This window comes from Panthera pardus, unplaced genomic scaffold, assembly GCF_024362965.1.
Source record: "Panthera pardus isolate Hobbes unplaced genomic scaffold, ASM2436296v1 HiC_scaffold_13, whole genome shotgun sequence".
Lineage (NCBI taxonomy): Eukaryota > Metazoa > Chordata > Mammalia > Carnivora > Felidae > Panthera > Panthera pardus.
Genome location: NW_026526688.1, coordinates 161,178,921 through 161,204,194, shown reverse-complemented (window position 1 = coordinate 161,204,194; position 25,274 = coordinate 161,178,921). Strand labels below are relative to the sequence as shown.

The following is a 25,274-nucleotide window of genomic DNA, read 5'->3' as shown; positions in this document are numbered from 1 at the left end:
AATTCTTAAACATTAAATAAAGCCAGTGCTGAATAGAAGTCTTTCTTGATTTATTTATTTGCTTTTGAGGATTTGCTATAAGGCTATCCCAGTAACCAGAAATGTAGCATGGCTCGTGCAGACATTTGTGTACGTGTGTTTTGAAATTAAAACAATTTTTTTAATTATAAAATATTGTGTGAAGCATAGTTCTAGAAAAACTAGAAAACGTGAATAAGCAAAAATAAGCACGTTTTAATTATACCTTTTAAAGTTCATTTACTTACCATTGCTAATATATCCCTTACTGTGTATATGTTCTTCGTGACCATTTTTTTAGACTTTTTTTTTTTTTTTTAATAAAACTGAGGTCCTACTGCTTCGTAAGCTTGTGTTTTGGTGCTGAATAGTGAATGCATTGTACACATCTTTCCACGTCATGAAATACTCTTCCGCAACCTTATTTTGGTATCTCATTGCATGGATAGTGCGTAATTTTTTTTTAACTCCTGTCTATGTCTGGTGCGATTTTGAGACTTTGTGTAGAATGGGGGATGGGACACGGATGATGTGACTGGGGTTTTAAAGAAACCCATCAAATGCTTATTTAAGGTTTATAATTATCTTGTTTAATCTCAAATGAGCGACCTTGCCTAAGTGCCTGGGAGTAAATAAGGTTATCATCTGTCATTATCTTTCATGCTCCCATGTCTTAAACATATGTCACAGAAGATGCACTGTGCTGGCTTTTGGGACAGTTCTAAATTAAGGAATAATTTTCAGATCTTAGCATGGTTGCTAATCCGTGTAAAAACAGTCGCTTGTCTTTTTACATTAATCTTTTTATAGGTAGTGTGTATTCATTTGCAATATCTGACAGTGTCTGAGCCCTGTTTTTATTTTCTCTTCCCGAATTTGAAATGAGTTTTTGTTGTTAAATCGCTTGGGAGTTACGAGTGTTGTTTTTGATGTGACACTTTAATATCTCCTTTTCCTAATTAAGAGGGTCTCTGTGGCCGCAAGAATTGCTGGAGACACTTAAGTGGAAAGAAAAAAGGAATATCATGGCAACTTCCTTTTAAAGTAGAATTGGATTCTCTTATATTCTAAAAAAATTTAGGATATGCATTGGTATCATTTTTCCTTCATGTCGTATAGGAAAGTTGGTCTGGTGGGGTGTGTTGCTAATTTGGGGGATCTAGTTAAACACAGCCTGCTTGAGAGCAGGCAACCTTCGGGGCGCCTGGGTGGCTCAGTCAGTTAAGCGTCCGACTTCAGCTCAGGTCACGATCTCACGGTCCGTGAGTTCGAGCCCCGCGTCGGGCTCTGGGCTGATGGCTCAGAGCCTGGAGCCTGCTTCGGATTCTGTGTCTCCCTCTCTCTCTGCCCCTCCCCCGTTCATGCTCTGTCTCTCTCTGTCTGAAAAATAAATAAATGTTAAAAAAAAAAAAAAAAAAGAACAGGCAACCTTCTAGACTGTTAAGGCCCTTTGTTCATATGATCTGGCCATTCTTTCATGTTTATGGTAGAAAAGCAGGAGAAACAGGTTTAAGTTATGTAACCATGTAAACTGCCAGAATTGACCCTGAACTGGGGGCACACTCTTCTAAAAACAGCATGAATTCCTCTTCATATTAGTGGAACTTCTCTTCTATGGAAACTTCCTTTCCAGTTGAGCCAGGGATGTTTTTACATCAAATTAGCCACCTTCAGTTATACATGTATTTACAGGTTCACCTATAGCTTAGTGTAAATTTAAGCAAACCCACGAAGAGGTGCATATTTTTCCCATGAGTTAGATGTCAGTAACCGTTCTCCTCCACTTCTGAATTATGTGGCAAAATGAATTCAATGCTTGTACTAACAATTTTATCACATTATCACATGCCTGCACTCCACGCGTGTGTCCACATCTGCCTGCCCCATGTCTGGGTCACATGGCAGTGGTACCCCTGTAAATTGAGCCTGGGGGTTCTGGTTGAGGAAGGCTTTCTGCAGGCAGTTTTATTACTTTTTGATTATTTTAACTTAATCTTTGTTAATCCCAATCTCAGGATTGGGAGATCTTTAATGGCTGTTTAGAACACAGATTGGCAGACTATAAGACCTGGGGCCAGATTCAGTCTGCAGCCTATTTTTTGAAGGGCCCATACACTAAGACTTTTTTTTTTTTTTTTTGAATGGTAGAAAAAAAATCAGAGCCTAAAATATTTATTGCCTCACCCTTTCATTGAAAGTTAGCTTACCCCTAGTTTAGAACATCACTTTGTTAGGAGAGTGTTTTTGCTTGTTTGTTTTGATTTCTGTTTTTAATTTTATTTATTTTGAGAGAGAGAGAAAGAGAGAGTGTTAAGGAGGGGCAGAGAGAGAGAGGGAGAGAGAATCCCAAGCAGTCTCTTCATTGTCAGTGCAGAGCCCGACACGGGGCTTGAATTCATGAACTGTGAGAGCATGACCTGAGCCAAGACCAAGAGCTGGAAGCTTAACCGACTGAGCCACCCAGGTGCCACTGTGTGTGTGTGTGTGTGTGTGTGTGTGTGTGTGTTAATGGTAGATACTCTGTTAAAGATACCTGGATACAGGCACCTATAATTGAAGTTTTATTTCATTTGTTAAACAAACTTCTATCAAAGTGCCCATCTGCCAGTTTCCGGCGATCTTTAAGAATGTGTAAAACAAAATATATTTTCAATATATCTATTCTGGGGATATTTTTAAGCAGAAGTAAAAGTTAACCTGAATTGTTTTCTACTCCTATTTTAGCTGACTTAAGTTCCTTTATCGTAACAGTGTGACGGCAGGAATATAGATTTGACCCAGGCACAAATAGTGACAGATTGCTACAAAGCATTGCTGTGTTGCCATTAAATACCAGCAGACCTACAGTCATAAAAACAAAATGCATCCTTATGAGCCCTCTTCATTTAGTTTCTTTATTGTTTGGGGACCTAAGTTCGTGTTCTTTGCTGATTATAGAGCGTGGGTAAATGTGCATGCATAGCAGGAGCCGGTCGAGGTGGTCGGGGGCGAGAGGAGTTCAACTCCAAAATGCTTCTGCACCGGTTACTTGTGTGTCTCACCCCCACCCCAGCTCCTATTATCTGTGCTGTGTTCTTAAAAATTTGTTTTGTTCTTGCTTTCCGTATGGGCCTGATGGTGGTAACAAGGAATATTTTTCAAGATCACATATTTCTGGGGTAAATCAGCAAATGGTTAGGATTTTTAATTGCATGAGCCATAAATTCTCAGTAGAGTCATTAAGCACTCTGAAATCAGCCTACAAGCTGATCAGTGTTGTTGGAGACACTGGAATGACTCAGGTCCATGAAGCTTTGAAAGGAGAAAAGGCTATTTTCTTAATCTCCGCAGGAAATACATAACTCATACAGCTCTTAGGCTTATCTAAACCTCCAACTTGGGAGGAATTAGGGAATGTGTCATTTGGTATACTGCTGATTGCCGAATATCTCAGAAACCACAGCTCAGATTTAACCTGGAGAATTGCAGAGTTATGTATCTTTAAAAGCAAAATGCATATTTAATGCCTTACACAGTGCATCGAGGCACTTACAAAATGCAGATGAGCCCAGATTTTCATTTTTAGGAATCAGATTTATACCTAGCTCATTCTTTATGCATTAAACATTTTCATAGTGCAACTTGCCATGTAGAGCTGAAACTGTACTCATGTAATTTAGCCTTTTCAAAATGAGGTCTGTCATCACCAATGTTAGGACAGGGCTGGGATTAGGGTGAGGTGCCTTGGGTGCAAAATTTAAGGAGGTGCTCGCTGACTGTGCCAGCCCTATATTTACAAACCTTGAGGAGGGTGAGTGCCTTCTTAAAATCCACACCCTATGTGTTTTTCTGGCCTCACCCTAGTCCCGGCCCTGATCAGGGTCTTTCGTAGGTACTTTAAGAAGGCACATTGCTGGGTCAGATCCTCAACTTACTGAATCTCTGGGATTGGGTTGGGGGGTGGGGGTGGGGAGCAGGAATCTACATTTAACTTCTTAGTGCTTCAAGTGCACATTGAAGTTTGGAGGCCTTCTGAGCTTGGTTGGCCAGGCTAAGGACCAGCTGGATGAAAGCTCCCTGTTAGCCTTAGGTTACAACTGGCCTGAGACAGTAACTTAGAAATCTGCCCAATTAACCAGCACACAAGAACAAGTAGGCCAGCCGGACCGTGCCACTTGCCAGGCCTGGCCGTTGTGTAACTGCTACCAGGTGTCACGCTGGAAGGCTTGGATCTTGATTGTAGCCAGAGCTAAATGTAACTGATTATGTAATTTTGAGCTGTTCCAATTTTTTTAATTAAAAAATGGTTTATTGGTTCATTATTAGCTCCGTGTTCATTGTAAAAAAAAAAAAAATGAGAAGGTAAGTCCAAAGAATGAAATTGACACTCTCCGTAACCCAGGGATAACCATTGTTAACATCTGAAGTATCCTTTCAGGGTTTTCCCCCCCCCCCACTGGATTTATATTTAATTCTACTGAAAGAATCTATCGTGTGGCATTTGGAAGGATGGGTGACAAAAAGAATGTTGGTATAAGGGCATCTGTCTTAGAATCTCGATTCCCGTCTAAGTCCTATCCAGTTATCTTTCCCATCTCTGTGTAGACCCTCCCCCCTCACCTTGAATCTCTGCGCTAAACAAAAATTCACATGAACAGGTAGATGTGTGGCTATCTTACGGCCCGCTATTGCAAAATAGTGGAAATGGTGCCCCCCACACAGGGAAGTCACCATTAGTCTCTTCTTCTAGGTCCCTTCTTGTGATTCTAATCGAATTCCTTTGACTCTGGGGACCTTGTTCTTTTGGAGGGGAATTAATTGTCCACGCAGTTCTGCCCCTGCTCCACATCCGAGGTACAGTCAGTAAGACGTGGTTCTGCCCTTGAGTACGTAGAGTCTGATGGAAGAGGCAGACCAGGATGTCGTATAAGAGGGTCAGGTACCCTAACATGCTGCAGGAACAGGGAGGAGAGACCAACCAACTTGGCTTTGGAGAGTTGAGCATGGCTTGAAAAAGGAGATGACACTTGAATGGAGTCCAGAGAGACCTGCCGTATGGCGCCTCCCGTCTCCAGCAAATAGCATTCTCCTAAAGTTCCACTGTTTTTTTGTGTTCTGTCCTACTTTTCAGCCCAATCACACAGTTGCCCATGATAATTAAATGAGACTTGCCAGATGGATGCTTTTGCAAGACGATGGCTCGTCTTCTTGCTCTATTTGTGAAAGCTGGCATTGGATCCAAACTCTCAAGGAGGCCCCTACCTTGAGATCGCTTTGGAGTGCCGCTCTTTCGTGCATATTAGCCAAATGGCCTGCCCATCCGCGGGGCCAGGCTGAGTGGCAGGTGGGTGTGCCATGCATGCAGACGCTCTGATCCCTGCCAAGCTGTTTTGCCTGCAAGGAGGTGAGGTGCCGAGAGGTGGTTCTATAACATTCCCTTCCTTTGAGGGAGTTAGCTCCTAAGCTTCCGATCTGTCCGTCTTAACCTTCTCACCACGTGTATTTTCCCAGTCAGTTGCAACATACTCGATGTCAGATTCCCAGTGCATTGAGTTATAACACATACATGTTATCACGTTATCTCAAGCAATTTGTACGTCACTGAAGAGAGTATTTAGAGTGGCAAATACAGTTAAATTAGGCGGTGGCAAACTTGATTCACCAAGGAGGGTTGGTTCTCTGAATCGAAAACGATAACTGAATCATTAACAAACTAATAACAAATAAATCTATTTCATTTCTGTGCATATCATTCTTCCTTCTTGGTGTGCCCTATCTCATTTAATTGTCATGGCATCGCTGTGAAATGGGTACTGTCATTATTCCCACGTTATGCACCAGGAGGCCTGATGGAGGGTGGGTTCCTGGTAAGTGTGGGCGCCCTTCTGCAGGCCCGGCCGCCACGTGTGCCGCCTCCCATAGTTCTGTGCCTGATGCTGTGCTAAGGATTCAGGGGGAGCATCCCCTCGTCCCTGCTGTCGGATGCTCACAGTCTGGCCTACTCGTTCTCAAAGGGTTAGCAGTCTTCCAATGTATCTCCAGGAGAACAACTGAACGTAATAAGTTCATTTTCCTTTCACTTTAGAAATAATCTCAAGAATTTGCAGTGCTTTAGGGCACTCTTGATTGAATACCAGTTGATTATTGTAGTTACCCAGAAATGTCAAATTAGAGCATGCCTGCTGATACAATTTACTTTTTCAGTGATTGTACACAGGTTTAGGTGTATGTATGAATAAAACTCTCGGGCTGGCTTCCTGTTACAATTTTCTGTCCATATTTTGCATTTGAAATAAAACTTCGGAGTTCAAAGCCCGTATTGTATTCTACTCTTCTGTTTGGGTTTCTCTGTAAATAGTATGATTCCGTTCTTTCATTCGCACCCATTCCCTTCTGTCCCAACCCCCCCCCCCCCCACCCTCACCCCCAAAAGAGGACCTTCCTGAGATGGGCAGAGCGGACTTCTTCTTTTCCTGGAACTCCTCTTAATTTCATCGATTCCAGTCCGTGCCATAACTGGAAATTCCTATGGCAGGTTCAGTGATGTGAAATTCTGGTGGCAGGAATCTTAAACGCGATTTCCACCTTCCCAACAGTCTGGCATCCTAAAGTTCGGATTAGAAGCCGTCTTTCCGATTGCCCCTCACAGGAAACAGAAACCCTGCCAGGTGGTCCTGCAAACCCCACTTCAGTCATCCCCGAACGGGGAGCTCTCGGGCACCCCCACGTCTGCAGTGTGGACAGTCCACGCTGGGGTTGGGCAGCTCTTTGTAAGCCCCTCCTGGTCTGATCCTCACTTCTGCCTCCCTCCCTGCTTCAGATTCTCTCCTTTGAATGTGTTCCCTCCGGGTCCTCTTCAAACCTCAAGAAAGTTCTAAGGACTTGAAAGCAAGGGAGGGAGGAAGTCTTGGTGAGGTTTTCCAGCAGTCTGACGTATGACCGTCTCTCTTTTCCTGCAGCAAAACCAGAAATCCTGACTCATGAAAGTCTCGTGAGTGGCATACTACAGTGTTTGGTAGCTGGATTCCCGGAGCCCACAGTAGATTGGTATTTTTGTCCAGGAACTGAGCAGAGGTGAGGTGATGATTTTGGGTACCACTTGACATGCGTAAGGGAAGGACTGTAATTTAGTTGAATTTCAGATATGTTTTCAGATTTTTTTTTTTTTTGGAAGCTTTGTTTATTTTGTTCTTCTCTCCACGTGGCTTTGTAGGGGGCACAATCGCTATATTTTTCGTGGGAGACATTAATTTTGTTTGCTGAAAAATGATTACTGAGCGACTTCTCTATTTTGGTGGTTATCTTTTGGATTTATCACGCAATTTCTAGCCTGCAGGTAGATAAAGCAATTTTCCAGGACAGAGTAATTAGATTTCCATTCTCTACACAGGAGGTAATGTGTGTGGGAAACGTGGCTGCAGTTACCATGAAAAAAATTACCTCAGAAGTTAATTGCCAAGTTACCAAAAAGTAATGATCGTGCAGTTACAACATACATATGGCATTTGTAAGCTGCGTGTTTTTAAAAGGTTTTCTCCTTGATTAGGTGCCCAGCCCCTGAGCAGAGCACATCTGGCATTGTGTTTTCCTCTCCCTCGCAATCTGCACTTAAGCCTTAAATTGTCCTTTCACATTACCTGAAGATGAAAATGGGGTCAACATTGCTGTTTTTATCCATCAAACGCTGTTTTGTGCTCAGGCTTTAAAAGCCCAGTGTAACATCACCATTGAATAGTCAGGATAATAATAGGAATTTTATTTTTCACAGAATAGACCTCTTTATCACAACGAGTTGGAAGAGATTACGTAGGATTGTTGTTTTCAGCGGAGTTTTAGCGGAATGTTTTCTTTGGGGAACAATAAGGAGGGCTCGAGACCCCTGGAAATGCCCCGGCAGTGGCAGTAACCCCAGCAGTTACTGTTATATGTGCAGCAAATGTTTCTGGAGGGCAGCTGTATGCTAGACACCGGTCTGGTGAGCAAAACACACCTGAGTCCCAGCTTTGTGAGTTTATGTCTAATGGGTAGGGGTCCGCGAAAGATGAAATGAACAGCTACCGTGATCGGGTGTTAAGTGCTAAGGGGAGAAATAAAACGAGGTGAGGGAATAGAAAGGTATTGGGTGTATGGAGTACATAATTTAAAATAGGGTCGTCTGGGTCTAGCCCCTGATGGGCTTTGCTGCCTGGAGTACGAGCCGATGGTACAGCTTCTGTCTCCCTACATGAAACCTGGAGCTTCAGGGTCTCAGCCGCTGGGGATTTGGGGGCCGCCCTGTCTTCATCCTTGTAGACGTTAACTCTTTCCTCCTCTAGGCTCTTCTTTCTCAACGCTCATGTACCGTTGAAACCGGTCATGAAACCGCTCAACGGAATAGGTGTTTGAATCGGGATTCGAACTCCTGTCTCACTCCCTGGATCTTCTTGTCCACCATGCTGTTCTTTCTCACTGTGCCAGGGAACCTAGTGCCCATCTGTCCTCCCGCTGTTGGTTGTAAAAGGAAATTCCTGATTATGACCTGCTAACTTAGTTTGAAAAGTATGCCAAACCCATTGTATTTCATGATGGTTGATCTTTCTGGGGTAAATCGGGTTGTTATTTTTCTTCCCTCTAGATGTCCTGTTCCAGTTGGGCCACTGGATGTGCAGATGCAAAACTCATCTGTATCGCCGTCTGGAAAACTAGTGGTTCAAAGTTCCATCGATTACAGTGCTTTCAAACACAATGGCACAGTCGAGTGTAGGGCTTCCAACAATGTGGGCAAGACTTCTGCCTTTTTTAACTTTGCATTTAAAGGTAACAGCAAAGGTATATTTCTTTTTAATCCAATTTAAGGGGATGTTTAAGCTCTGCCTGCCATATCAATCATGATTTTCAGTCCATTCCACCAATGGCCATGTCATTTCTGGTAATTTCTACATTGTACCATGCCGTCATCAAACTCACTAAGTTTCATTCTGCACTGTTTGTTAATAACACGTATGTAGTGATTTTAACTGCACACTTTATATTTACATGTGTCTGTGCACATATGTATGCATGCATGCACGTGTGTGTGTGTGTGTGTGTGTGCGCGTGTGTGTATAAAATGAATCGCATATTTCCAATCATTTCCATTTAAAGGGGGTAGAGAAAAAAATAGGGGAGTGTATTTACCGTATAGCCAAACATAACCAGAATTAGGGCAATTTAGAAATTTAAATTTAATTTAAAATTTTAGTTATTTAAAATCACATTTTAATACATCGCCAGGCACTATATCAGAAAGCTAACACTGCCTTTTATGAAGTCACGTCAGTAAACTATTTCTTTTTTTTTTTTTAATGTTTATTTATTTTTGAGACAGAGACAGAGTGCAAGTGGGGGAGGGGCAGAGAGAGAGAGGGAGACACAGAATCTGAAACAGGCTCCAGGCTCTGAGCGGTCAGCACAGAGCCCGACGCGAGGCTCGAACCCACGGACTGTGAGATCATGACCTGAGCCGAAGTCGGACGCTCAACCGACTGAGCCACCCAGGCGCCCCATGAACTATTTCTTTAATGTCTGCAAAATTTGAATCACGAGTGACTGACTACCTCTGCTAACATAAGTTAAATGATCCTTGTGGACAAATTGATGAATTGGTATGAAGTTAGAAGACAAAGAAACCGGGCGCCTACATTCTTAGGGCTTAGTTTTTGTTTTCTTGAGTTGGCAAAGATGTGTGCCAAAAAGTTGTGTGTTTTCAGTTTTGAGTAATGAGGGAAGAATCTTCCATTATTCTTCATCATAGATTTTTTTTTTTTTTTACTCAGGCAATGAAAGAACATTTTAAAAATGTTTTCTTACAATGTTTTCTTGGTTGTAAAAGAAATTCTTGCTCCATGTAGAAAATTTGGAAAATGCAGGGAAGCGTAAAGAAGAAAGTTTAGACCCTCCAGAAAGGAAACTTCTTAAAGCTGTCCAAAGCAGGAATTTGGTTGAAGTACAAAACTCACTCGTATGTTGTTTTTTGTTGACAAGCGGCATAAAATTATTCTTATGCTACAGAAATCTCAACCTCCACAGGAGCCTGGTTTAAGTTGTTATTTGAAAAGATTCCTTTGAATAACAAGAGTAAGATAATAAGCGAGGCAAGGAGGGAGAATGCCCATGGCTTTGAACCCTGCCATGGGCTGTAAAATGGGAGATGGGCGAGTTTGGGGTCACGTGGATAAAGATCCGTCCCTGCTAATAGATTGTGATTCCACATTCCCCTTTCATTTTAGAACAAATGCATCCTCACACCCTGTTCACACCTTTGCTGATTGGTTTTGTGATCGCAGCTGGTATGATGTGTATTATCGTGATGATACTTACCTACAAATATTTACAGGTAATCCTTCCTTTGCTCTCTCCCCTAATAAGCGCTGTAATGATTGAAATGTTCATCATTAAAAGACGATATACCTTTCCCTTTCTCCCCCGACCAGAAACCCATGTATGAAGTGCAGTGGAAGGTTGTCGAGGAGATAAATGGAAACAATTATGTTTACATAGACCCAACACAGCTTCCTTACGATCACAAATGGGAGTTTCCCAGAAACAGGCTGAGTTTTGGTCAGTATGAAGCCGGGGCTTTCCGTGTAACCTCTTTGGGTGCGCATAACAAAGACTTTAGGGAACCCCAATAACTTCCTTTGTTCTGTTGCACCTGAAACCGCGTTTTCTGTGAAATGTCACCACCTTTGATAGAGTTGGCCTACTGCACATTATAGGGAGATGTCATGGACAGATTTGTCCTTAATTCTGTAACAGTTCCTTAATTGTTGAGTTTGAGATTACGCAGGTGGTCCGTTGGTCCCAACACCACCACATGCTCTCTTCCCTTCCTTTCTGCAGGGAAAACCTTGGGTGCCGGTGCCTTCGGGAAGGTGGTTGAGGCCACTGCATATGGCCTGATTAAGTCGGATGCGGCCATGACCGTTGCCGTTAAGATGCTCAAACGTAAGCTTTTCTCCTGTAGGCTGCTGCATGCCCTCAACATTGGCTTGCCAGATGTACTTTTTGCTAAAATGAGATCTCTCTAATTTTAGCAAGTGCCCATTTAACCGAACGAGAAGCCCTCATGTCCGAGCTCAAAGTCTTGAGTTACCTCGGCAATCACATGAATATTGTGAATCTTCTCGGAGCATGCACCGTTGGAGGTAAAGCCATGACCAAATTACCTTTTATTATCTTTCAAATGATCAAAAAAGGGGAAATTTTCATACGATTTCGACAATGCTCGATTACAAGCTTCTTGCAAGATTTTTGCCCAGGTTGTTACCTCTTGCTCGATTTCACACCTCTGCTCCCAAAAGTGTTGTTCTTCAGAGTGTGTATTTGAGTTTTATCGTCATGGGTGGGACAGCGCAGGACATACCCTAGTTACTGTCACATATGTTGCCTCGACATTGACCTCCTGAGGATCTTGAGAATGTCTCCTCTCATCCAGCACGTCTCCCGATCTTGCAGGCTTTATACTTTGCTGGATCATTTGTAGTCACTAAAGGGTTAACATTCATTTGCACGTCATAATTAAAGATAGACTTCGAAGCCTGCCAGTTCTCAAATAATGCACCAAATGAGGCAGACACTTCACTTCTGCAAGAAAATAAATTTCCGGTCTGAAGCCGTTCTGAGGTAGAGCCTTCCATCAAGGATTTCTGTGATGTTTCCAGAAAACATGTTGGTCCAAAGGACCAGATGAGCCATCTTCCTCAAGATGTACAGAGATTCGCGGTCAAGTTGACGGCCTCCATAATTTCTTAAAACAGCCCCCGTGAAGGTGGCATCCACATCATGCATGGTTCACCAACATGTCTGCCCAAGTGAAATAGTTGCCTGTTAACTTCAGGGCTGCAGTTGTAGGCACGGTCACATATCAGCCGGCTGTTCCGTGTGGTTGCTTTTTCTTATTATGCAGTTTGTTCTCTGCATCATTTCCACAATAACGGTGGGAGAGGGTGTGGAGCCCCTGCAAACAGAAGTGAATCAAAGGATTCATGGAGGAAATTTGATAGTCGTACAACATTGAAAGCGGTAACTCTTTGTAAAGCCAGCAGTCATGCCTGGCTCCAGGCACTGACATCACTTAGAAAGGCAGGTAAAGGGGGCTTGCTTGTTCAGTTTGACCCCACAGAATGCTATTTTTTGCCAGCGGTGTCAATAGGTAGGATTGTATTGGTACTAAGTGGGCTTGTCAAACGAACCTGAATGTTAATGGTTATGATCACTCCTGAGTGTAATTATGGGGGGGGGGGGGGGCGCAGCATTGTCTATATATCTCATCTCTCTTTATTTAACCTTCTCTTATATGCCTGTAGGGCCCACCCTGGTCATTACTGAGTATTGTTGCTATGGTGATCTTTTGAATTTTTTGAGAAGAAAACGCGATTCATTTATTTGCTCAAAGCAGGAAGATCATGCAGAAGTGGCACTTTATAAGAACCTTCTGCAGTCAAAGGAGTCTTCCTGGTAAGGCTGATTTACATAAATAGCTGTTGACAGGCAGTTCGAGGGGTCATAAGGGTTTGCAATCAAGGCCGATTGTTAAAAAAAAAAAAACGTGAACAGAGATACTTCGAGGCACAAAATCAGAATTATTAAATCATTTAGATGTCACCAACAATTTAGAAAGTTCGAATAGTGTTTGTAAAGATTTGAATAGTGTTAAACTTAGATTTCCGTTGATTTTTTTAAATGCATCTTTCGTTTGTTTCAAGGCATTAGTTCTGTTCAGTCAAATGAATTCTGTACCTGTTTCTCTTATGACTCTGTTCTTGTGTGTCATTTCATTCACCCTGTCGGGCTTGTTACTGTATTGTTGAGTTGCCTCAGTAAACTTCTTGAAAACCTTTAACAGAGTGGCAGAGAGCTCTGAACGTATCTCTGCATGTAGGTTTCTCACCGTCTACCTGTGAATTATTTCTGTATACCTTGCCCTTTTTTAAAAAACTCATCATGCTATAAAAAGGCACAAAGACTAGCACATTTTTAAAAGTTCTATACCTTATTTTCATCTGTTTTATACTTAATATAGTTCTGAATTTGAATGATGTGTAAGGAGCTTCAAATTCCTTTAAGGAGGACGAATGTGGCTTACCAACCAGAATAGGATTCTTCTCTGCCATACCTTGCCCGTTCTTTCCAAAGGTTGAGATCCACCATTTATGAAGGTTTCCTAGATTCACCCAGAGGCCAGCAGAAATCATACTCCTCCCTTATGCTTTATATTTCTGAAATTGTGTATTGGATTTCTCCTCTGCCTTTTATTCACTCTGTCCCCCTGCATTTTGAGATGGCAAGACGTTGTCTTTCGAACTTGACTCCAGGCCCTCAAGAAGAGCAAATATTATTGGTGGACGGTTACCTCTTAAAGCCCTTTTCTGTACCTGCCCTGGCTAAAGTTTTAAACCCCAGGCGAAGGCTTTTTGTTTTATTTTTTTTTTTAGCCCAGTAAATTTGGGTAGTGTCAGGTGGTAGTAAAATACAGTACAAACCAACCACCTTTGGTTAGTTTCTCCAGAACATATGCTCTTTGTATAAATAAATGAGCCACTTTGCCTTATTTCTAAAAACCTTGGCCCCATAGATATTTTTCAACTTTCTGAAATAATGGCCTAAATTGTTCAATCCGACGTGGTGTTCTTTGTGCACTGGGATCCCATATGGGACTGGAACCACCAGCATAATCTGAAGGAGATTGTTGTCACAGTGTTTCTATGCTAATCAGAAGCAGGAAGTACTAGAAATCTTGAAGACTTTCCAGCCAAATGTTGCAGATTCAAGAGGTCCAGATGGTTCAGAAAATCATCCAAATTATTGGTGTTTATCTGAACTAAACTTGGTTTTTTTAAAACCTTCTTCCATCAGTCGCTATATGTTAACGATCCCTGCCTTCCCCCCATAACACATCTCAGAAGTTCTTGCCCTTTGTGTCTTGTCTCTTTCATCTTGTCTCTTGGGGCTAATTTAGAGAGTTTAAGGGGATGGGGGTTAATTTTTTTTACTCTCTGTTTCCCCATTAAATCCCTGGTGTCAAGAGATGGGGAATTTCTAATCCCCCATCTACGATTGAACACAAAACATGCCGTCTCATTCCTGGGGATTGGACCCTAATGTTGAATATTAAAATCCCCTATCTTATGAACAAGATTTTCTTCACTCAGACCTGGCAGTACTTTCTTTGAACAAAATCAGCCTGTTCTGTAAAGAAGGGAATGAGGGTATAGAGCCTGCCCCGTGGGTACTCCCCTTTTTCCCATTTTGTTCAGTCATGATTTGATGGATGGATATTTCCTCTCTCCCAGCAACGATAGTACTAATGAGTACATGGACATGAAACCCGGCGTTTCTTATGTTGTGCCAACCAAGGCAGACAAAAGGAGATCCGCCAGAATAGGTGGGTACCTTTTTCATTTCGAGAGGATTTCTCATACTGCTCTGAAATATCATACCGTGCCCCATGGCGACTGGTTCCCCGTTACAGTAGCCCCCAATAACAGTGCCAATGTTGAATGGCAGTTAAGGGTTCCAAGTGGGCATTGGGGTCAGAGCGTTTGTAACTGTGTATGCGCATCTTACTGCATGTATGAAAATATATGTGTATCACATATGTATTTTGCAGATCACAATGTATCAGATGCATGTTTTACATATCAAAAACATGAGGTTTTTGTATTAATTCATGATCCTGCTCCCCTGAGGCCCCAGGTGATGAATATTAACTTTGTGCTTGAGCACTTCCGTTTCCTCAGCACCGGGGAGATGACCTGCCTGCACGTTCACATCAGTCCCTTCGTTACCAGCCCTTTGGTATCCCTGTTGTCACCATCTTCTGTTTTCCTTGCTTTGAGGTTTAATTGCTAACAAAGTCCTTCTCCTCCTAACAGGCTCATACATAGAAAGAGATGTGACTCCCGCCATCATGGAGGACGATGAGTTGGCTCTAGACCTGGAGGACTTGCTGAGCTTCTCGTACCAGGTGGCCAAGGGCATGGCATTCCTCGCCTCGAAGAATGTGAGTGGGCGTGGTTCCCGGGAAGGCACTCCCACACCAACCCCCCCAGCCCCAACCCCACCGAGCACTTTGGAGCCATAGTTCGAATGCACAGTGTCATTTTGAAGTGCAGTAACCAAAAACAGAGGAGATTTAGTTTCTTCATATTCCAACTGCTGTCTTTTTGGAATTCCTGTTCTCATTTATAAGCCTTAAAGTGCAAGCCTGTCTAAATGAGCTTTCTATTAATATTTTTTTTTTATGCATTGAATTCATTTAAAAACTTTGGCTTTTAGGATACGGGAACTGCTCTTAGAAAATAGAGAGAATGATTTCATCAGCAAAAGGAAGGGGTACCTCATGCAGTTGCAATGCTTGGTGAAGCACATACTTGGGCTTTATTGAAGTTGGACCTCAAATATTATATGGTTTATGAAGTGTGGGGGAATAAAGGAGTCAGAATGATAAGCATTTGGGGAAAAGATGGGGATGGGAAGGGAATGATAGAATCAAAACAAGGAACAGAGTCTCTGGAAGGGTGAGAGGGGTGCCCTAGCAAATGGGACTGGCAGACTAGGAGGAGGTAACAGATCCTCCCCGTAAGTGTCACTGGTGACATTTCCAAACAATTACCAAACTAAAAGAGGATGTAGGATGGCTGAAATAAAGAGCCTCTTCCCTGTGTCCTTGGGAGACATCAAATTGAAGTTGCAAACACATTTCAGAAACTCTATAAAAGGACATTCAAAAAGAAGCATGCAAAATGAGTTTTCAGTTTAAAAAGTATGATGTGACTATTTATAATGTATTTTCCTGTGAATGAAAGCAGTCCTAAGAGGAAGAAAATGTATTCGAGTTGGTTTTGAAAGCGATTGTAGTAATTAAGGTCCTAACGATGCGAAACACACATCATTCAGAGCGTAATTTAGATGTTTATTTTTGGTGCACCGAATAGCTTCAGTGCGAAGCCAAGTTACTGGACCTGTGTGACAGAAGCAGCATCCTAACATTGCACGTAGTTTTCATTCTTGAGGAGTTTAAAATAAATGTAAATGGTTTTCTTTTCTCTCCCACTCTCCTAATAGTGTATTCACAGAGACTTGGCTGCTAGAAATATCCTCCTTACTCATGGTCGAATCACAAAGATTTGTGATTTTGGTCTAGCCAGAGACATCAAGAATGATTCTAATTATGTGGTCAAAGGAAACGTAAGTACCCGCTCTCTGCTTGACAGTCCAATGAAGGATGTTAGTTTCAAGTTTTTCTAAGAATTGCTTTTTATGAGTTTCGTAATGCAAATCCTACCTTTGAGATAGCATGCATTTTAGCAGTCAAATTAAGTGTCCTTCAGCAAAATTTGCATGGTATGCTGAACATTACTACAACTAACATTCCGATAATAGAATTCCTAATTCTAATTGTGTAATTATGGGGCATGTGAAGGAAACAGAAATAGCCTTAATTTTCATTATAGCCTGAGAATAGCAATGAACTCTGTTTTGTTCAAGTGAAACAAATGTGGGCCTGAAGGTCACAGCGGGGGAATTTTATCTGGAGATTGACATGCTATGTGAAAAAGATTAAAATCTAAGGTTATGTTCAGAATTAGGTATGTAGAATGTCAGATCTTATAACCAATAGAGAGCATATTAAATAGTTTCGTAAGTAATCATGGGCTTATAGAACATAGTGATTTTAGTTCAGAGTGCTTTATTTCGTTGCCAGTTTTCATTGTATCCTGAGAACAATCCCTGGGTGTTAGAATGCAATGTCTTCACTCTTTCAGAGTTGGAGAAACTAAAGCTCAGTATGTTTTATATGTTTTAGTAATAAACATCACTGATTCTCAGATGACACAGGTTGGTTAAAGGCTGAATCCAGAGCCCATGATCTACAAGCAGCATCCCGTTAGTGTGGGAAGCCATATAGTCCCGTGTATATATTCTTCTGCATCTCTTTCCTAGGCCTGTTTCCCCAGTCCAGATTTATTCCTGATGGTAGCTGTGTGTGTGCCTTAGGATAATGTAATATTTTGTCCTGCGTCACTGTGGCCATCTCTATGGGTAGGCTGTACTTGGCTTGGTTTTACAGAAGTGTTTCTGGCTTTCCTTCCTGATCAAGGCATGTATTTCTAATAAATCTCTTCTGACGCTGCACTTCATTATTACGAGGGTTAATGAAACCAAGTTCTCTCCATCCCGGTGCATGCACTACTGGAAGAAAGAATGAGAGGTAGTCCCCGATCCAGGCCTTGGAATAGTGACAGAAGGGCAAGAGGAGGAAGACGGCAGTTTCTGGACTGCCGTTGCCGAGCTCGGATCTGGTTCCATCATTTAATGGCTCTGTGATGTTTGGCAAGAATTACCCGGGGCCTCTCAACCTTGCTTCTTTTTCTCTTCTTGGGAAATGATACTGTCACCTGACTCATCAAGTTGTTAGGAGGGTTAAATGAGTGAATCTAGGTGAAGTGCTTAGAACTTTACAGAGTTCAGGTGCGTTGCAGCCAATATGCACGTGGCGGTCGTTCTTCTGACTGTTCTTTATAGATGTCTTATGTGGGATATAAATAATCATGACAGTGGTTATGCTGCAGCTTCTTAATAGCTTGTGATTGGTTCGCGACCTGTAATGAACAAGGATGGGTTAGGTCCCACCAGGCTTCTAGATTGTGGGCTCCAGCTCAAGTCTGTTGCACGAACCAATTACAGATCTCTCTTCACCAGGCTCCTGGGCAAGGAGGATTTATGGGACAAGTTAAAAGCAGGGAAACTCCCACAACATGTTACTGCCTCAGATTTGCTACATCATAGTCATGTGACATCTCCCCGTGTCAGCTTCTCAGAAAGTTCTTCCATTCCTCGTAGGTTCTTCGTCATATTTCTGTGGGTGAAGCCAGCGGATACCTTGTCAGAACATTGTCTTAAATGCATAAAATAAAATCTATAGGATTACCAAGAAAAGCAGTTAAATTGGAATATAGTTATCAAAATATTAAAAAAGGATATTTTTTGACATCAGTACGCGTGTTTCTTTGTTACACAGAATAACCTGTTCTAGCCGTGGGTCTAAAAACTGATTTCAAAGTGGTGATGAACGTAAACACTAATCATGATGGAGGTGTCTGCAGTGACTGTTGGTGATGGAATCACAGGACCTGCTGACATTACTGGGCTTTATTGCTTTCATCCAGAACTTAAGGAAATGCTAAACTTCATTTAGAAGTTAGTGAAAATAAGAATGTATGGCATTTTTTTCCCCCTTCCAAGTCCACAGGCCCCTGAGTTCAGGACACCTTCAATCTCAGGTTAAAGCTCCCTGTAGGAACTTAGGTATAAAATCTGGGAGGGGATACTGGAATGTGTCCTTCCTTCCTCCCTTCCATCCTTCCTTCCCTTTCTTTCTTTTTCTCTGTCTCTTTTTCTCTCTGTCTCTTTTTTCTCTTTTTCTCTCTTTTTCTCTCTTCCTTTCTTCCTCTTCTTTCCTTCTTCCTTCCCTTCCTTTTTCTTTCTTTTCTTTCTCTTTCTTTCTTCCTTCCTTCTTTCTTCTCTTCTCTTCTCTTCTCTTCTCTTTTCCTTTCCTTTCCTTTCCTTTCCTTCTTTTCTTTTCTTCTTCCTTAATTTCTTTTTCTTTCTTTCTTTCTTTCTTTTCTTTTTTCTTCTCTTCTCTTCCTTCTCTTCCCTTCCCTTCCCTTCCCTTCCCTTCCCTTCCCTTCCCTTCTTTTCTTTTCTTTTCTTTTCTTTTCTTTTCTTTTCTTTCCTTTCCTTTCCTTTTCTCTTCTCTTCTCTTCTCTTCTCTTCTCTTCTCTTCTCTTTTCTTTTCTTTTCTTTTCTTTTCTTTTCTTTTCTTTTCTCATTCCTGCTGGCTAAAATAACTTTAACACTAGAAAAACAAAATTGTCTTCCCAGTTTCAATCCTGAATGGATTAAGAGAAGGACTGAGTTAGCTTTTTGTGGTAGATTAAGATCCAGGCATCCAGAATGTCTGTAAGAGCAATAGTCCCAGCAAGTCTGACTCGATTTTAGCAGAGAGACTTCAGGATGTGAAGTTCAGCTGTTGAATGTAAAGACCAGTCTGCCACTTGCCACCTTGGAATAGTCCTAGGCACCATGAGCCGCCCCTATTTATTGTGTGCTCGCTTGTGCAAGGCAATCGTTTAGAGATTGGTCTGTCGGCAGTACTGTGGTAAGCACTTTTACCTACGTGATCTCATTTAACCCACCAAACAACTCATGAGATATGAAGTATTATTTTTGCTTTCTAGCAGACCATATTGAGATTGTCTTTTTAAATTTTTTTTTTTAACGTTTATTTATTTTTGAGATAGAGAGAGACAGAGCATGAACAGGGGAGGGGCAGAGAGAGAGGGAGACACAGAATCCGAAGCGGGCTCCAGGCTCTGAGCTGTCAGCACAGAGCCCGACGCGGGGCTCGAACTCACGGACCGTGAGATCATGACCTGAACCGAAGTCAGATGCCTAACCGACTGAGCCACCCAGGCGCCCCGAGATTGTCTTTTAATTACAGTTACTTGTGACCTCCCCAGTGTATTCATGAAGGATTGGTTTGGGTTTCAAAGGACAGAAAACCCAAAAGAAAAGTAAAAGAAGTGTAGTAGCCGCAGGCCACGGCTGGTGTAGAGGTTCTGTGAAGCACTCAGGACCAAATCCTTTTACCCTTCCATTTTCTTACATCTCTGGTGTAGCCCTCCTGTTCTTGGCCCAAGGTGGCCACTGGATAGCCAGCCACCACAGTCGGAAGGCAGGGTGGAGGAGGGATGAGAAGGGAAAGAGCAAAGGGCACATGCCAGCCATCTTTTAAGAAGTTCTTCCTATAGTTGCCGTATCATACCTACAACCTGGTGTCCAGATTTGAGTCGCATGGCTACACCAAGCTGCAAAGGAGCTGGGAAATGTCGTTTTTATTGTGGGAGGCCATGTTTCTATCAAGGAAAAGGGAAAACACATTCAGTGGTAACTCACAAACCTCTGTTACTCAAGGCCAGTGGCAGAGCCAGGATTTGAACCCATGTGTCTGCCTCTGACGGCTGTGCTCTTAACCGCCATGCTGTATTGACTCAATGTTCCGCTTTTGAAAATGGGGATAGGATCGTGTGAGCCCCCAGTTTCAGAGGTAGTAGGAGTCATCTGAGGTCCTAGGGGAAAAGGCTTTTGTGAGATGGCGGGCAGTCAACTTCTCACCCTCACCCCCTCAGCAGGAGCAATGTCTACAGGAATTTTTTTTTTTTTTTTTAACTTCTTAATTAACCTGGCCGAATCTGTTGTGCTTCCATTACAGGCTCGGCTACCTGTGAAGTGGATGGCACCTGAAAGCATTTTCAACTGTGTGTACACATTTGAAAGTGATGTCTGGTCCTATGGGATTTTTCTGTGGGAGCTGTTCTCTTTAGGTAAAATGCCTTGCCAAAGGCACCTTGGTTAGACTCAGCATCTTCTTTAAGGTTCGTCAGTGTCCTGCTTGCTTATTAGTAACACTGATTTGCAAACCGTTTGTGCCTCAGGAAGCAGCCCCTACCCTGGAATGCCAGTCGACTCTAAGTTCTACAAGATGATCAAGGAAGGGTTCCGAATGCTCAGCCCTGAGCACGCACCTGCTGAAATGTAAGGGCCGACACGTTTTCCTTCAGATAGTGCTTCCCCTTTTATTTTCCTTTACGAAGATAGAAACCCAGATGTTAAGGGTTTTCACTGGTACGGTTTGAAATGTCAATGTCACCTGATTCCTTTTTATGACATCTTGATCAAATGTCATTTTTGTAGCTTATTTTCATAATCTCTTGTCACCAAATATGCGGAAAGTTTCAGCCACCTTTCACATATACGGTGTTTTATTTCATCACGCACGTGCCATTCAGTATGTCCGTTTGCACGGCCCTGGAATTTGAGATTGTCACATGGCATACGCCGTGAGAAGCCAGGTTAACGGCATTGGGGGGTGATAGGAAATGGCTTTCTGCTTTGCAGGTATGACATAATGAAGACTTGCTGGGATGCTGATCCCCTGAAAAGGCCAACATTCAAGCAGATCGTGCAGCTAATCGAGAAGCAGATTTCAGATAGCACCAATCATGTGAGTTCCCTCTGGCCAGGCGTAGAACCTCCTTCCTTTCTCTTGGTTCCAGATGCACCCTTCTGAGGCTCTGGGGGTGAAGACCTTTACTCATCCCTTCTCTCCTTGGCTTAGGTGGCAAACTGGGCTTTGGGCAGCCACGTAAAGCAGTGGAAACAGTTCTTTCTGCCTGGCTCCCCTTTCTGAGCCTAAACACATGAGATGAGAAGGAAAAAGAGTGGAGGGCTTTGCATGCAGAAATGTGGAAGCGGAATGTTTCATAAGGATGCACCGTGTTTCCTCCCCCACCCCAAGTGCCGGTCATGGGGTCGGCGTGTTCTCTGTGTCACGTGTCATGGCCCTTCAGCCTTTGGACAGTGGGGTAATGTGAACTAGAATGAAGGCATAGAAAAGACAGCTTGTTACTGCAGTGAAATAGACCTTCTGCTCAAACAAGCATAGCCAGAAAATGGTAGCTAGCTGTCATGCCCACAAGCCATATAGAATGAAGAGCTGTTTGAAGTTGGGAGATCCCTCCCAGTGATTTGGGGAGGGGGGGGGCGTTCAAAACTCAAATCCATTATTTCTTCTCCTGCTCTTAAGGAAGAATTCGTGATCCTTACTATAACTTGGATTTATTTAAGCTGCTTTTTTTTAATGGATCGTGGCTCGGAGCTACCTTTTCTATGAGCACACCACTGATATTTTTGGGTTAAAGCTTGCTTTTCCGGGTGTCCGAGCAGATTTCAAATACAACAGCATTTCCCACCCCTGGAAGGGCCACCGATTTCCCAGCAAATGACATCAGCCATTGGGTTCATCATTGGCCTCAGAGGTTTATAAAGCTTTTTAATAGGTTAGATAATACTTGCTCCCAGATGCATCCCAGCACATTTTTTTTGCCATCACTTTTTATGTATCAGACCTGGGGGGAAATGAGGGCTAAAACAAAGCTTGTGTTTCCTTTTGTCAATAGGATTGGGGTTTTGGCTGTGAAAGTCTTGTAAATCTCCTCCCTTTAAAAGGCCTTGTAAGTTATTTGCGATCCCGAAGCCCAAATGGGCCCCTTTGTCGTTGTGTTCGTGGTGTAGGGACTGGCATGTTAACTGTGGGCTTGTTTTCCTCAGATTTATTCCAACTTAGCAAACTGCAGCCCGAACCGGGAGCGCCCCACAGCGGTGGACCATTGTGTGCGGATCAATTCTGTGGGCAGCAGCACATCTTCTACCCAGCCTCTGCTGGTCCACGAGGATGCCTGAAGCAGGAGGAGCGCCGGGGTCTCCCCAGGGAGAACGATCCCTCTTCTTTTGGTTCCTATCCTGGTTATTTCATTCCCCCTTCAACTCGCATCCTGTTCCAGGGTAGAGGACACCCCGCTGTAATCCCGTCTTTACAAGCACACTTCAGTGGCCAATGATTTTTGTCATCAGCCACCACGCTATTGTAAGGGTTCGAACTGCACATATCCCCGATAACGAGGCAGCCCCCATTAACGAAAACAAAACAAAACAAAAACAAAATGCAGACTTGGAGCAAGGGAGGGTGGGATGGGCCACACACCCTGGGGCCTTTCCAAGGCTTCTCCACTTTCTGTTTGAAGAGCAGAGTTGATAGTTTATTTGAATAAATGGCAGTAGTCGCCTTTGGGCCTCATAACCATCCATAATGATACGATGACGCAGCAAGATTAGAAGCTGAAACCTGATCTCTTGATGTGGAAAATGGAATGTTATTAGAACAAAGGGCAGAAGTCTATGACTATCTGGGCTTAAGAAATCTAGGATTTTGTGCTGAGGAATGAGACATAGGCCATGGAAAAAATGCTCCCCGAGCAGGAGTATAAGACTCGCTGCTGGGCATGAGCCTTTTTACTACTGACCTGGTCTGTAAATAGAGTTCGCTATTAGGGCGCTGAATCAGAGAGAAGGCCTCCCCAGCCAGCATTTGTATATACTCATCTATAAATTGTACATGTTCATATATTGAGGAGAGAAAACCCACAAGATGTAGTTTCTGGATATGACCCTGGCTCAAGTCTGCTGTGTGTAGAAATAGATTAAGGGCCAGACAAATTTGAAGGAAACAGTGCTTTTTTTTTTTTTTTTTTTTTAAGAAAAAAAAAACCCATAATTGCCAAGCACAATCTTAACAAAGATCTCCTTTTGTAGCCTATGAACTTGCTCTGCAGATGCTCCAGAACAAGCCTACCAGCTTCAGAATGGCATTGTGCTCAATGGATTGGATGCCATTTGAGAAAGTGACTGACTGCATGACTCCCTCGGGAGTGACAAAACAGTGCTGTTTTAGTTTGGATCCTTCTGTAGCCAGACATTAAGTTTAGATTCAGCCTCCTCTGCAGGCATATCCTGGACGCCGGGCCAGTACCTATATAAGTGTGTATGTGTGTGCGTGTGTGTATGCTTGTAGACAAATATTTTGGGGGGTATTCTTGCCTTGAGCCCAAGAGGGTCCTTCAACACTCAAGAAGCAGCTTGGCCTTCATCATCAGTACTGCTCTTGCTTCTCTTCACCCAGCTGTCCAGAGGAGCTTCCCGAAAGCTTACATAGCAGCCATGTAGGAAGCAGAGTGCTTGAGTACTTATTTATTTGCAATCCACCAACACTTAAAGCACTCTGATGTTTATATACTCAACATACTGTATCCGTTCCTTAGACGTAAGGCTACTCTCCCGCTGAAACATATTTAAATTGTACCCTTTGGGCTGTAGCCTGGATATTATTCTTAGAGTTGACTTTTTTTTTTTTTTTTTTTTTAATAACTCCCTGCCCAACCGTCAGAGGTCCCTGTGTATGCGGCCATGTTTGTTGTCTCGCGAGATTCAGGTATGCCGCCTTCACGGTTCCCCCTCCTGGGTCCCTTAGACTACATTTAGAGAACTGTGGTCGTTTAGCTGGAAGTAACCATTTGCACTGGAGTTCTATACTCTCGCACCTTTCCAAAGGCAACAGGTTTTGGGGTTTTGTTATCATGTAAGAGATTGTCGCTATTTGCCATACTTTGTCAGAGAATTTCCTTTGTGTTTCTATTGACTTTGATCATAGTAAGATAAGTGGCTGTTGATTGTGGGTGTCTAGGTACTTCAGGGGCACTTCACTGAGAGTTTTGTCTTGGATATTCTTGAAAGTTTATATTTTTATAGTTGTGTTGTTTTTGTTTTGTTTTTTTTTTTCCACATTGGATGTTTCTTTGCAGTGGCTTAATGTTTGAAATTATTTTATGGCTTTTTTTTTGTAAATATTGAAATGTAGCAATAATGTCTTTTGAATAATTCCCCCGCCCATGAGTCCTTGAAAATATTTTTTATATATACAGTAACTTTATGTGTAAATATGTGCGCGGTGCAAGTTTAAAGGATGTTGATGTTCCATGTGTTTTTTTCCTGGTGTATTGTCCAACTATTGACAGTTCTGAAGAATTCTAATAAAAATGTACATATATAAATCAAGTGGAACTTTTTTTATTATTTTTTCAAGCTTAGTGAAACTCAGCTTCAAAGTGTTAAAGGGCATTCAGCCTGACGTTAGAAAATTTGTACCTAGGGGTGCCTGGGTGGCACGGTCAGTTAAGCATCTGACTTTTGATTTCGGTTCAGGTCACAATCTCACCGTTCATGGGATCAAGCTCTGTGTTGGGTTCTGTGATTCTCTCTCTCTCCCTCTCTCTCTCTGCCCCTCTCTCATGCTTGATCTCTCTCTCTCAAAATAAACAAACATTAAAAAAAAGTTTATACCTGGTGTGCGTAAGATACAACCAAGGCCATCAGATCACTGGGGTTTATATACTTGAAGATTCAGCAAACACTTATTAAGAATTTAGTATGTGCTATATAGTCTCATTTTGTTTTTACAACCCAAGGTCTCCATTTTATTTTATTTTATTTTATTTTATTTTATTTTATTTTATTTTATTTTATTTATATTTTAATTTACATCCAAGTTAGCATATAGTGCAATAATGATCTCAGGAGTAGATTCCAGTGATTCATCCCCTATGTATAACACCCAGTGCTCCTCTCAACAAGTGTCTCCCTTAATGCCCCTTACCCATTTAGCCCATTCCCCCCACCCGTAACCCCTCCAGCAACCCTCAATGTGTTCTCTGTATTTAAGAGTCTCTTATGTTTTGTCCCCCTACTTGTTTTTATATTATTTTTGCCTCCCTTCCCTTATGTTCATCTGTTTTGTATCT

General features: G+C 42.4%; 1 protein-coding gene across 2 annotated transcripts in view; it reads left to right on the top strand.

Annotated features, from left to right (window-relative positions):
* Nucleotides 1-24,531, top strand: part of KIT (KIT proto-oncogene, receptor tyrosine kinase) — an 86,422-nt gene extending 61,891 nt beyond the window's left edge. The window contains exons 8-21 of one of the 2 annotated variants that reach the window (XM_019469682.2): nt 6,957-7,071; nt 8,612-8,793; nt 10,245-10,351; nt 10,449-10,575; nt 10,858-10,962; nt 11,052-11,162; nt 12,324-12,474; nt 14,310-14,401; nt 14,892-15,019; nt 16,084-16,206; nt 20,294-20,405; nt 20,517-20,616; nt 20,980-21,085; nt 22,192-24,531. In XM_019469682.2, coding sequence (XP_019325227.2) covers nt 6,957-7,071; nt 8,612-8,793; nt 10,245-10,351; nt 10,449-10,575; nt 10,858-10,962; nt 11,052-11,162; nt 12,324-12,474; nt 14,310-14,401; nt 14,892-15,019; nt 16,084-16,206; nt 20,294-20,405; nt 20,517-20,616; nt 20,980-21,085; nt 22,192-22,323 — 1,691 coding nt within the window. In that variant the 3' untranslated portion in view covers nt 22,324-24,531. Of the gene's footprint in view, nt 1-6,956; nt 7,072-8,611; nt 8,806-10,244; nt 10,352-10,448; nt 10,576-10,857; nt 10,963-11,051; nt 11,163-12,323; nt 12,475-14,309; nt 14,402-14,891; nt 15,020-16,083; nt 16,207-20,293; nt 20,406-20,516; nt 20,617-20,979; nt 21,086-22,191 lie in introns of both variants that reach the window. The other variant, XM_019469673.2, reaches the window with a different exon arrangement.
* Nucleotides 24,532-25,274: the final 743 nt, after the last annotated feature.